We start from the raw sequence: 12,198 nt of genomic DNA, 5'->3' as shown, positions 1-12,198 counted from the left end.
TTTTTATTTTTCAACGAGCTAGCAATATGGCCATAACAATACTGTTTTCCACAAAAAGAAACCAAACACAACAAAGAATTTAACAAAATGAAACATCTACATAATGCTAAAAGGTTGGGAAGTTCCGCTGGTTGTCTTCAGTTAAGATGGCTCACCTGGAAAGCCTTTTTTTTTGTGCTCCAGTAGTTCACATCTATAGACGCAAAATTCAAAGAGCAGCATTCAAAATGGTTGTCGTCCACCACAATGCCCTTTCCAATGAACCCCTTTTAGGCACAATTTTTTATGTTAAAATTAAAGTTTTTTTTTCAAAAAACCACACATTTTTCATGTTTGTTAATATTTAAGAATAGGTTGAATGCCAGATAGATAAACGTAATTTCTCTAATTAAACCATAAGACTTGGTTCTCTGACAACCGTAGAGTGGATTTTCGAATTCTAAATATAAATTTTTAATCATATCTTCGATCTCTTCATCCAAATTTGACAAAAGAAATCAGTTTCTTATAGCTTTACTGCAAAAATCCGAAGAAAAAAATTAAAAAAATGTATACTTTCAATTTCTCATATGAGTTTATGAAAGTCAATCTACAAGTATATTCAGAATTAGGGATTTATTTTATTATTCAATTTTATTTAAGAAAGAATGTCACGTTTTGAATAACATTAAGAGTTTTAATGGTTTAATTGAGTATTTCAGCGCACTTGCTATAAACGAGTCTATTTCTAGACACTCATTAAATATAATATTTCAATTGCTGAAATCCTTAATTTATTGAAACATGAGGCACTCATGAGTATTTATCTAATTTTGACATTTGTTTGAAATCATTTCAAATGATTATTACTTTTTAATAAATGGATTGCCTTAAACTCTCAAAAAGAGTTGCCTCGAATACTTTTAAATGACAAACAATGCATACTTATAAGTTTTATTTAATATTAATATTAAATGGTAATATTAAAGGAACTAATCAATTTCCTAATCGACCATTAGAAAGGTTAGGGGAGTGGTTTTCACTTGACAACCAGGAGTACAGAAATGAAGCTAATGATAATGCTTTCAAAGTTTCATTAATATTTGTTTAGTAATGGAGTCTGTTTTTGCAGCCGCTTTGTAGACCAGTGTAATGAACGAGCTAGCCAGTCTTGTTGCCATTATGCTTTATCAGCGGCTCAATCTAATAAATGAGCTGCGATTTTTAATCGCATCAATCGCATTGATGATCGGATCGATCGATGAGTGTATCTGTGTGCGTGTGGAGATGATTATTTATCATTAGAAATAATTGAGGCGCAAACTGCCACAATTTCCATTAACATATATTATATTATTTTATTGTGATTATTTTCCATTTGTAAATTTCGCAGAAGAGGCCAAGGTAGCGGCCGAGGAGCTGAGTCGTTCACCTGTGATGGGGCAGCGAAATGATGCCGCCGGCAGTCCAATACAGTCGCGCGCCTCCAGCGAGGCGTGGCCGGCACAATCGGATGAGGATATTGATCGTCTGGTGGCTATGCATCAAAATCGTAGCAGTCTTAGCTCCCTGGGTGTAAGTTTAAAAATAAATTATCTAAATACGAAGGAAAATAACAACTCTGACTTTTTCCTAACAGCTACGTTCCGAGTCCATGGCCAGCGTTTATTCCGGCGCCGGCGAGGGCCGCTACGGCACTGTCGTGGTCAAGGGTCAGGTGGAGTTTGCCATGCAGTACAATTATAAGCTAGGCGCCTTGGAGATACACGTGGTGCGCTGCAAGGATCTGGCTGCTGTCGATGCCAAACGCAATCGCAGCGATCCGTATGTCAAGGTTAGTTTGCAAACTAATCAAACCTTTTGGGGTTTCTGACTGAACCCTTTTACTTTTCTTGCAGGTCTATTTGTTGCCCGACAAGTCGAAGGCTGGCAAGCGGAAAACCAAAGTCAAGAAACATACGCTCAATCCCATTTTTGACGAAACATTACGTTTCCACACCCCAGTTTCCAGTCTGGAGGCCCGCACCTTGTGGCTGACCGTTTGGCACTCGGATATGTTCGGACGCAACGACTTCCTGGGCGAAGTAAGCGTCAATTTGCAGGGACGGGTCTTTGACAATCCCCAATCGCAGTGGTATCTGCTCCAAGAACGCGTAAGTGACTCCGAAAAATAATCCCATTGAGTCCCAGCTAATTAACATTTGCTTGCAGAGCGAACCTTTCGATGAAGTCGCCACCTATCGCGGCGATATTGTGGTGGGCCTGAAATATGTGCCTGCCGAGAACCTCAAATCTTCCATATTCTCCCGTGGCTCCTCCTTAACCGGCAGTAGCTCCAATTTGCGTAAATTCGGGGGCAGCATCAAATCGGTCACCTCCAAGTCGGATCGCAGTGCCAAGGGCGGCCAGCTGCATGTGCTGGTCAAGGAGGCCAAGCACTTGAGCCCCATTAAGACCAACGGCACCTGTGATGCCTTCTGCAAGAGGTAACTGGACTACTACTATTTAGGATTAACTTTATTGAAATAATTTGTTTTTTTAATCTATCCAGTTACTTGCTGCCTGATCGAACGCGCAGCTCGAAACAAAAAACGCCAGTTGTGAAACGCACTCTGCATCCTACATGGAACTATGCATTTGTCTATGAGGATGTCTCGCTGGAGGACTTGTCGGAGCGCGCCTTGGAGCTGACCGTATGGGATCATGATCGCTTGGCCAGCAATGAATTCATTGGCGGCATTCGTTTCTCGCTGGGCACGGGTAAGCATAATTATATAAGTCAGCAATTTGTTAAACAGGACATTTAGTTGGTACGAGGGACGAAAGTTTTGCTTTTCAGTTAATTCTGTGTCAGTTCTTGTAGACTTATTTTTGATTAATTTTAATGTATTGATCGAAGTACCCAAAGGCTAAGAGGGAATACAGTTCATCACAGGTTCGCAAGCCACATATGCCGTAGCATATACATTTTTTTTGAGATCCTTTAAAAAACAAATAATGTATATGAGCAGAAAAACCTCTATTTATTAAAAAATTTTAAATCACTTATTAAAAAATGCAGAAAAACCATTATTTACAAATAAATAAAACAGATAATTAAAATTGATGTACATATCTGAGCTAATAGGAAAATCTATGTGGCCATATATGCTCTGTAAAAAAAATATTTAATGAGAAAGGACACAAAGAGCCGAAGAGAAATAGTATTCGTTTAAAGGCTAGCTTAAAGCAATATATCCGCTTCATCTTTTTCATGAACGATTTTTATTAATAATAATATATTTTTATTATAAGTACACATTACAAAAGTTTGCGTTGTTTTCTGCATATTTAAAAACTCGTTATAAAGTTTCTATCTATGTTGGAGGAATGTTTCAAAATATTTAAATTATTTACCTTTTTGATTTGAACACCTGCCCTCAAAAGTATGCTATGCTTTCTTCAATTCGCAAAGCCTTTCTGGCGTCTGTCATAAAGCTTAAATCGCCTAGCAGAACTAAATAAAAACTGATACACAAATTACTCACAATAATTTAAAATTTTAAATATTTTTACTTTTATTTAAACATGTCTTTCAACTAATAACCATATCCCTCTCTCTCTCGCTGAATAGGCAAAAGCTACGGCCGTCAAGTGGAATGGATGGATGCTACCGGCAAGGAGCTGTCGCTCTGGCAGAACATGCTCGATCGTCCCAACTTCTGGGTGGAGGGCAGTCTGGTATTGCGCTCGAGCCTGGATGGAATACGCGCGTTGCCATAAGCAGGTCCACAGACATTCGCAAACAGACTCCGCTTCTTACAAGCAAATGCTAATTAAATGCTTGGCTACAGAACAATATTATTACAGTTGCCGTTGCACAGAGCTGCACCCTGTATTGTATTTGTATTAATTAAAGAGGAACAATTATTGTATTATTGATGACGATGCTGATATTAGTCTAGGACGAGCATGGCTACGCTTGCCAAGAATTGAAGCAGACACTCACAGTTCGAATCAATTTGCAGCAACAGCAGAAATAGACATTGTGTTGATTTTTAGCGTTAATTGCAATAGCAAAGCATACATGTTTAATTATACAATTGTAATTGTTTAAAACGGCACCTTTGGAAGATAGCGCGTTTCAAGTTATTGTTATATACACACAGCATACACACATACGTAGTGACCGGGGCGTTTGTGTTCGACGCCCCTCCCCCCTTAGAGCGATTTTCAAATACTCGAATATATTGTATTGACGATGACGTTGCAAGTTCTTAAATCTAATCTAAGCAGCACTGCGTTCAAAAAACAAAAGCAAACAAAACAAAAACAAAATTATTTACTAACGATAAAGAAAAGAAAACTGAAAAACAAACAAACAAAATCGTAAAAATGTTATCAAATTTGTAGGCACTAAGAGGGCTATATGATATATGCCATAAATTGTAAGTTGTGCGAATTGCGAATTGCGAATTGCTCATAATGATAATGATGATGATAATACTATACTGATGACGATGATAAGGAAGAGCAGTCGAAGCTGCCTAGTGCTTATAATTATTTTTTTCTACCGAGAACTTGCAATTTGCATATTGTATGCATTAAACTATGATGTATCTATAACTAAACCGATATAATAAACTAAGCTGCTAGACATACATTTGTAAACTTGGCCATGGCCAAATAAGTTGATGAAAACAAATAAATAAACACATAAACATAAATAACCGAAAAATACAAAAGTATCCATTTTTATAAATGCAATTTTGTTTCATTTTCGTTTCCCATTACTACATAGTCTAGCACTTAAGTGATTTGCATTCTAAACACAACATATACATACATATTCCTGCATCATCACGTACATATGTATGTGCATGTTTATATCTCAAGCATATCGCAAGCTTTGTGCAAAATCAGCTAATCTTCATAAGAGCCATCCGACCTACCTACCTACCACCTATTTATCTATCTACTATACAAATAAAAATGGAAAATAAAATCTATTTGTTGTTGAACTTTTTTACAAGTACATGTGCATGGAAACAAACAAAAGTGAGCCGTTTGGTCAAATGAATAATGAAAATGTGTTAAGAAAACTTTAAAGAAAAAAGAATTAAGAAACCATACAAAAACGAATCTTATGAATGCTTTTGGTGTAAGTTTATAATAAACAAAAAATATATATTTAAAAAGTACATACAGCAAGCAAAGAAAAATCAATAATAACATTGAATGGTATTTAAAAAATTTATAGAAAATGTTTTTTATAAAGAGAAATTGCTGAATCACTCGTTGCCTAAATACCGCTTGTCTTTTATACTCGATGTTTTCGAAACACACACACACACAACACAACTCAATGATGATGATGATTATGATGATGATGATGATGATGACAATGTAATGAATGGTTTATGACAAGAAAAACTTTCTCTGAATCAAGTCTCAAATGGAATAAAAAATTGACAAACAATAAGCAGCAAATATTGCAAAAAGAAATGGTATTTAGTAGCATACATAAACTATAATATAAATTTATATATAAGTACATATATACTCGTATAAGAGAAGAACTTCTGATGTGCTTGAAAGTTAAAGTTGGTCAACTTTAATTACACTTTAGATCGTATACATACTATATTTATTTGAGATCCTAAAACAAATCACACTCTAGCACACAATGCATGTATATTTTTCTACTCGACTTCTTGGCTTAATGAGAATTTATCCTAACTAACTTTTAGCTCTAACTAAACTAAACTTAACTAAACTAAACTTAACTGAACTATCCAAGCCCAGACCGAATTGTGTTTTAACAATTGAACTTCAATTGGCATTATGTGCGCATATAATTGTAAAATGAAAAGCAAAAATTTACTCACTCACTGACATGGTGCTATATACTCTCGTACTTACATACTGGTATACTACTTACTATATATGTATCTGTACTGTAAGTATCGAGAAATGAAAAATGAATCATGAAAAAGTCTTTTTACCTTTTTACTGTTTACTCGTGTGTACTCGTGTATATTTCGGATTCAACTGAACTATTGTGAACACTAGTGTTGATTATACATACTTACCATATACATATTATGAGATACATATACAAGTACATACATATATAGAGCTAATGCTAACGTTACTGCTATGATAATATACTATAATATGACTTAGCATTAGCTATTTCTGATCAGCATTTTTGCATATTCCGATTGACATTATAATGTTGAATAATTATGTTACATAGTTGTGGTATTTAAAACGGAATATAAAACATATACATACTAATATTGTATAAACAATGACAGCCTAAGATGCTGATTACGGTTTATGATTAATAATAATTATGATAGGCCTTTATAGTTTAATAACATACTACAGTTGGTTGCCGTTGCTAATTATATGCTCTAACTATACAAGAAGTCAAACATTTATGGGCCAAGCATATAGAATGTTTATTATAGAAATCTGCTGGCATTCACAAAAATTAATGGTTAAATGGTTTTTATTTTTTATGAACTCCGCTCTAGAAATTCTTTAAATAAGTTAATGTTTAAGCCCCCATAATTATACATATATATTAAATACATACATATATTTTAAAGACACAGACACATCAGGCAAGTAGTTGCGTTGAGATTTTCGTAAGCAGGACAAAGAAGCAACCTCCACTAAGTAATTTGTAAGACTTTCTAATAAAATCCACACGGCATAGGACGTGAAATTAAACAGTTGGCATAAACATTTACATACATATATATAAATATATGTGTAAATGTGTGTACGTACGTATATTGACTTATAAGTAATTAAACTTAAAGCGTACACAATTACTTGTAAAAAAGAGTTTATATGTACACACACACACACACACACACATTTTGTTGGTCCCCTCGACTAACTTGGCCCAATTAAAATTCGTTAGCGAATATCTGGGGTGCGAGAGCGAATTCCCCATAACTTGTGTTAGAAATTGTGAACAGAAATCAATCAAATAAAAGCAAATTTCACATCTATTGACTACTTTCGGAACTAAGAACAAACAAAACCTTGTTGTTGTTTTTTTTTTTCCCACAAGGACGTGCTAGAATTTTCTGTCTTTCAGCAAAACTTTCTAAGTTTCTAAAGGCTTTGTCTTGGACTGCATGAGCTCCAGTTCTTCGATGGAATGTGTGCTCTTGGTCTCCTCCTCATCCGCTGGGCGTCTCCAGCACTCGAAAGACAACATCGACTCGCCTCGACCAAATGCCTCGCCATCTGCCAACGTAATAGGCAGCTGTCTGGAAAATGCATTCAAATTAGAACATAAATAAGTTAAATACCACATATTTGTATTTCGAATATTGTTAAGCACCTGTTCAGTGTCTCTGGCAGGCGGAGCGTTGCCAAGGCACACACCATCAGTACCACGGCCAATATCAGCGATGGTCCGGCCGCAAACTTCACGCCCATGTGTATGAGATATGGCGACAGAAATGAGATCCCAGCGCCCGCCACATGGGCAGCAGCCAGACCACGCGACCGCACACAGGTGGGTATGAGCTCCGAGGAGTAGAGCGAGGCGCAGGTATAGCACATGGAGCTGCCCAAACGCATGGGCAGCGTCAGCGCCAGGAAGAGCACGAACTGGCCCTGCCACTGCTCCACAGACAGCGCCACGGCCATGGCGCAGCAGAGCAAGCCAGTAGCCAACATGGCCAAGATCACAGTAGCCTTGCGACCCAATCGAGTCTGCATATGGGCCTGCAGCACTCCCGCTATCGGTATAACGAGGCCGAAAAGGGAGAAGACCACAAATGGCGACAGACCCAAGCCCTCCACGTTTCGCGTAATGGTGTTGAAGACCAGAACGTTCAGCATGCTGCAAGAAAATAAGGTTGGAAATTTATTATTGTGCTACGCTTCTATTGCCAAATAATTTGCCAACAAACTCGCCAGAAGATTCTCTTTTTCATTTTATCTATGTTACTTACATATTGATATTCTTTAATTTATAGAATTCTATACCATCGATATCAACAATAGAATATGGATTATGTGTATTTTTTTCTCTCTAGCTCTGATCAGAACCGGTAAGTTGAATTATCTTTTCAATCGCGCTATATACTTCTAAAGTTTAGGATGAAAACGTGATCTACTAAACTAAGCTCTAGAACCATAAATCGAAGCCGAAAAGCGAAAAGGAAAGAATTTATTTAACGTAATATACAGGGTGCGCCATCTTTTGTGTCTAAACATTGAATAACTTTGTCATTAGTGAACCGATTGACTTGAGTAGACCAGTGTTGAAAATCTCAGTTCAAGAAATTGTACAGAACCAAATTAAATAAAAATATCTCATAATGAAAATTGGCCAGAAAACCTTGCATATAAGCTCTATTTTTCATTTTAAATACGTAGTGATATTTTGAAATCTGCAGAATTATCTACCGTCGATATGAACAATAGTATTTTAATTGAATTATCACTTTAATGAGACTCCTAAATTGTTTTTATAGTTCCGGATAAAACATTGATCCACTAAAATAAGCTCTAGTTTAAGTTTGGCAAAAGTTTAAATGCTGTTAAATAATAAAATTCAGATTTTTGTTTTCATTTTATCTACGTATTGATATTGAAATCTTCACAAATATGTATATACCGTCAATAGAATACAATCGAATGTGGAATATCTGCGGTTTTTCTCTCTAGCAGATCAGAACTGGCATTTTTGAATTATGTTTTTTTAATAAGACTCCTAAATTGTTTTTATAGTTCCTGATAAAACCTTGATTCACTAAAATGAGCTCTAGTTTAAGTTTGGCAATAGAATCCAACGATCGAATAAAATGAGCTCTAGAGCCAGAACTCACAGCCGAAAGGCGCAAAAGGTTAAAAAATGCCTTTTTCCCGCTTTTTTTTTATAATTATAGCAATATGAAAAATTGTATCTATTTCAATGCAATGGCTTCTGTTGACAGGTTGGTAGCACAGGCAATTGCCGTTAATTTTAAATAGCATTTTCCAAGACTGTCACTTACTACGAGTTAATGACTAGAATTATGCAAATTTCAGATATTTCAGTTGCTTCAGCTTGGCTGACTGGAGAGAGTTAACAATAATGCATTTTAAAGGCACAGTTGACATTACTTTTGAATGCTGCTAGAAATTAGTGTATTTAGCAAATGTATATATAAATCATGCTGCAATAATACCAGAAAATGGTCTTCTAATTATCGGGCTTATACTCTTTACGCTCTGACAATACCTTATTTATAGTCATATTGTATGTGCTTTTAAAAACTGATCTCAGTTCATACTCACAACATGAATCCCACGATGAGGGCGGTGCGTCGTAGGCGTGGCGTTCGAAGTATGTCCAGCAGCCGGGCAGTTGGCTGCTGCTCCACATGCTGTCGCTTCTCGGCACAGTGGCTCCGAAAGGCATCAAAGTCGGCTGCCGGCACCTGCCGTCCATTGAAGTGCGCTATGTACTTAAGCCTGGCGATGGCGCTGTCGGCATCATTGCGCGTGATCAGCCACTGGGCGCTTTCCTGGACCACAAAGTAGAAGAGGGCCACCGCCAGCAGACTCAACGACATAAAGGTCAAGTAGATGCGCCAATTGCCAGCCAAGACGGCCAGCCAGGAGGCTGCCAACGAGCCCAAACAATTGGAAACGCCCAACGTGATGTTGAAGTGTATGTTGCGCATTCGCGGCGACAGATATTCAAGCACTAAACACACACAACTGATAAGCTGAGATGGCCAATGACGTCATCATTCACTTACCCAGTATAAACATCAGATAGAAGTTGGCATCGGCCGACCAGCCCGATATGAATCGGCAAACGGCGAACTGCGTCAAGTTGGCAGCGTAGCTGGTGCAGAAGTCGCCAATAAAGCCGCATTGGTTGGCCAATATCAGGGTCGGCACACGGCCCAGTCTGTCGCCCAGCAGGCCAAAGGTCAGGGTGCCCAGCAGCGAGCCCACAAAGAACAACGACTGACCAATGCGCGCCTTATAGGCATCATCGCACACCCAGTTCATCTGAAAAGCAAAGAACAGAAGAGAGTAAATATTTTAGCTGCCCAGCCCAGGCACAGTGGTATGAAAGCGAATTTACAAATATTTGTTATTATAGTAGAAGAAGAAAGTTCAATGTGTTCTCATTAAAATATAAATATTGTTTTCAAAACGAAATATTTAAGCTTTTTTCAGAACTTAGGAAATAAGCAGAAATTGTTATTAAAAAGAAAATCCAGAAAATGGAAAAATCGCAGCTGTTTCTTGAAAAATTGAAAAAATTTGCTTTTGTTTTCAATTTTTCAGTTCAAAAAGAAAAATTATATCGACATGAATGTATAAAATTAAATCCAGAAACCTTCAATATAAAAGAAAATGGAAAAGAAATCTTTATCATAACATTTTTTATTAAAAAATGTTCACTTTACTTTTTCTCAACTTTAAAAAGTATTTCCCTATATTTTACCGGGTTCGAAATGCTTTCTACGTCCTGATACATAGAGGCATAAAACAGTGGATTTACTCGATAATTAATTACTATATAAAACTATTTTGGCATTATTTGTTCCACGGTAGGCAACATATTGGCACTATATAGTAAATATAGTTATGTGTATCCCAGCATAGAAAGTATTTTTAGAAATGCCGAATGTACCAAACGTATATTTCAAACGAAAGAAAGGAAAATTTAGGGGCAGTTCACACAGACATGTTTAAATTTTCGTTTCAATTTGTTTAAATCACTTGTTTTTAAAGAAATATGTAGCTGCTTGGTGTGTTATGTTGATTAACTAAATAAATATTTAAAATAAATTTAAAAATGTTACTAAAATTTGTTTGTATTTGTTTAGTTGTGTGAACTAGTCTTTAATATATACTATGAGACGCTACGTGAATTTTATAGTATTTTCGCCCGCAATTCGCATTTGATTTTTTAGAGCTTATATACTTGTATTGTTATTGTGTTTCTAAAGAAAAAAACAAATACAACGTTATCTTAATAGTGAAAATGTGTTCATACCTCCGCATTAATGCTCCTAAAGCCGTAGTCATATTTGTAAATCCATTTGGCGCATCGCTCGCTGCTCACAGTTACATTATCGCCCTCGATGGCATCCAGACGTGTGCAAGAGGCAAGTTTGCCAAACGGTTTGTATATAGCCTCGATTTGCGCATAGCTACGATTCTCCAACAGCGGATGATGGCACCAGTGCTCGGGCACAAAGCTAATTATGTTCTGGGAGTAGTAGTGGAGAGTGCTGGTGAACGCAATATAGCCAAGTAGGCCCAGTATGAGATACTGATAACGGCCCGAGTCGCCGCACTTCGCCAAAATCTTGTCAAAGTCCATGGCGATCCGCTGTAGCCGTGTCGAGTACGCCCGGAGATTCAACGGCGCTGACTGACCCAACAAAAGCTCGCGAAACACTTGCTGTGATTAGCGTGATTCCGCTTATCACTTGATGCTCTAAAATATAATCGTTTTATTACTTTTTTTTTAGTGCTTTTAGTGCTCTACGCTCTTCGATAAGCGGCGTCTTCTCACAAGTGCGACCCGAGCATTCAACCCGGCTGTGCCGATGCAGCGCGACGCCATGACGCCAAGTTCAAGCAACAGTAAACCCCAAATAAAGTGGCACAGTGGTTCCTAAGGAAGCACACGCGCAACAACAAAATTAAATCGGTTTCTGATCCGCACTTTTCGCATATTTTATAGAGTTTTTAAGAGCGACACTCTATCGATAAACAAGTAAAATGTGCCACTACCGATAATTTTTTGATCTATTCCACAAGCTAAATTACTAATGAATATGTATTGTAATCTATTAAAAAATAATAACAATACTGTTGCTAACAACATTTTTAAAGAATTTAAAATATTTATATAATACTTTAAATAATTATTTATTTAGTATTCCCATATCATTTATCTTCTGACAAAATCATTCATTTGGGAAGCTTCGAAGCGCTTTGCATAAAAAATGTATTGTTATTTCGCCACTATATGGAGAGCTTCATTGCGATTTCTTTTTTAATTGTCAACATTGAACACTTAACGATAATGTCATAGAGCCAAACGACTTTCTTGGTTCTTTATCTATGTTTGTTAAAAGAATTGAAAAGATAAAGATATCGTAACTATGTGCTAACTTTTACTGTCGTTTGCACCTTAAATTTTATAGTAATGCCTAGCTTTTGTATATTTTTTACTGTTGATAGCAG

General features: G+C 36.7%; 2 protein-coding genes across 2 annotated transcripts in view; one reads left to right on the top strand and one right to left on the bottom strand.

Annotated features, from left to right (window-relative positions):
• Positions 1 to 4,720, top strand: part of LOC115620281 (pneumococcal serine-rich repeat protein) — a 32,562-nt gene extending 27,842 nt beyond the window's left edge. The window contains exons 9-14 of the mRNA XM_030513455.1: positions 1,373 to 1,554; positions 1,619 to 1,813; positions 1,878 to 2,132; positions 2,191 to 2,465; positions 2,531 to 2,739; positions 3,593 to 4,720. Of these exons, the coding sequence (XP_030369315.1) occupies positions 1,373 to 1,554; positions 1,619 to 1,813; positions 1,878 to 2,132; positions 2,191 to 2,465; positions 2,531 to 2,739; positions 3,593 to 3,741 (1,265 nt within the window). The 3' untranslated portion in view covers positions 3,742 to 4,720. The remainder of the gene's footprint in view (positions 1 to 1,372; positions 1,555 to 1,618; positions 1,814 to 1,877; positions 2,133 to 2,190; positions 2,466 to 2,530; positions 2,740 to 3,592) is intronic.
• A 2,240-nt stretch (positions 4,721 to 6,960) lies between these two features.
• On the bottom strand, positions 6,961 to 11,370 carry LOC115621085 (organic cation transporter protein-like). Its single transcript, XM_030514618.1, has 5 exons — positions 10,997 to 11,370; positions 9,741 to 9,999; positions 9,274 to 9,685; positions 7,325 to 7,831; positions 6,961 to 7,250 (listed from the first exon to the last, which is right to left on the bottom strand). The coding sequence occupies exons 1-5, from the start codon at positions 11,324 to 11,326 to the stop codon at positions 7,085 to 7,087; spliced, it is 1,674 nt and encodes a 557-aa protein (XP_030370478.1). The 5' UTR covers positions 11,327 to 11,370; the 3' UTR covers positions 6,961 to 7,084.
• Between the last annotated feature and the right edge of the window lie 828 nt (positions 11,371 to 12,198).

Source organism: Scaptodrosophila lebanonensis, unplaced genomic scaffold (assembly GCF_003285725.1).
Source record: "Scaptodrosophila lebanonensis strain 11010-0011.00,11010-0021.00 unplaced genomic scaffold, SlebRS2 tig00000024-arrow-pilon, whole genome shotgun sequence".
NCBI lineage: Eukaryota > Metazoa > Arthropoda > Insecta > Diptera > Drosophilidae > Scaptodrosophila > Scaptodrosophila lebanonensis.
This window is presented reverse-complemented; position numbering and strand designations above follow the sequence as displayed.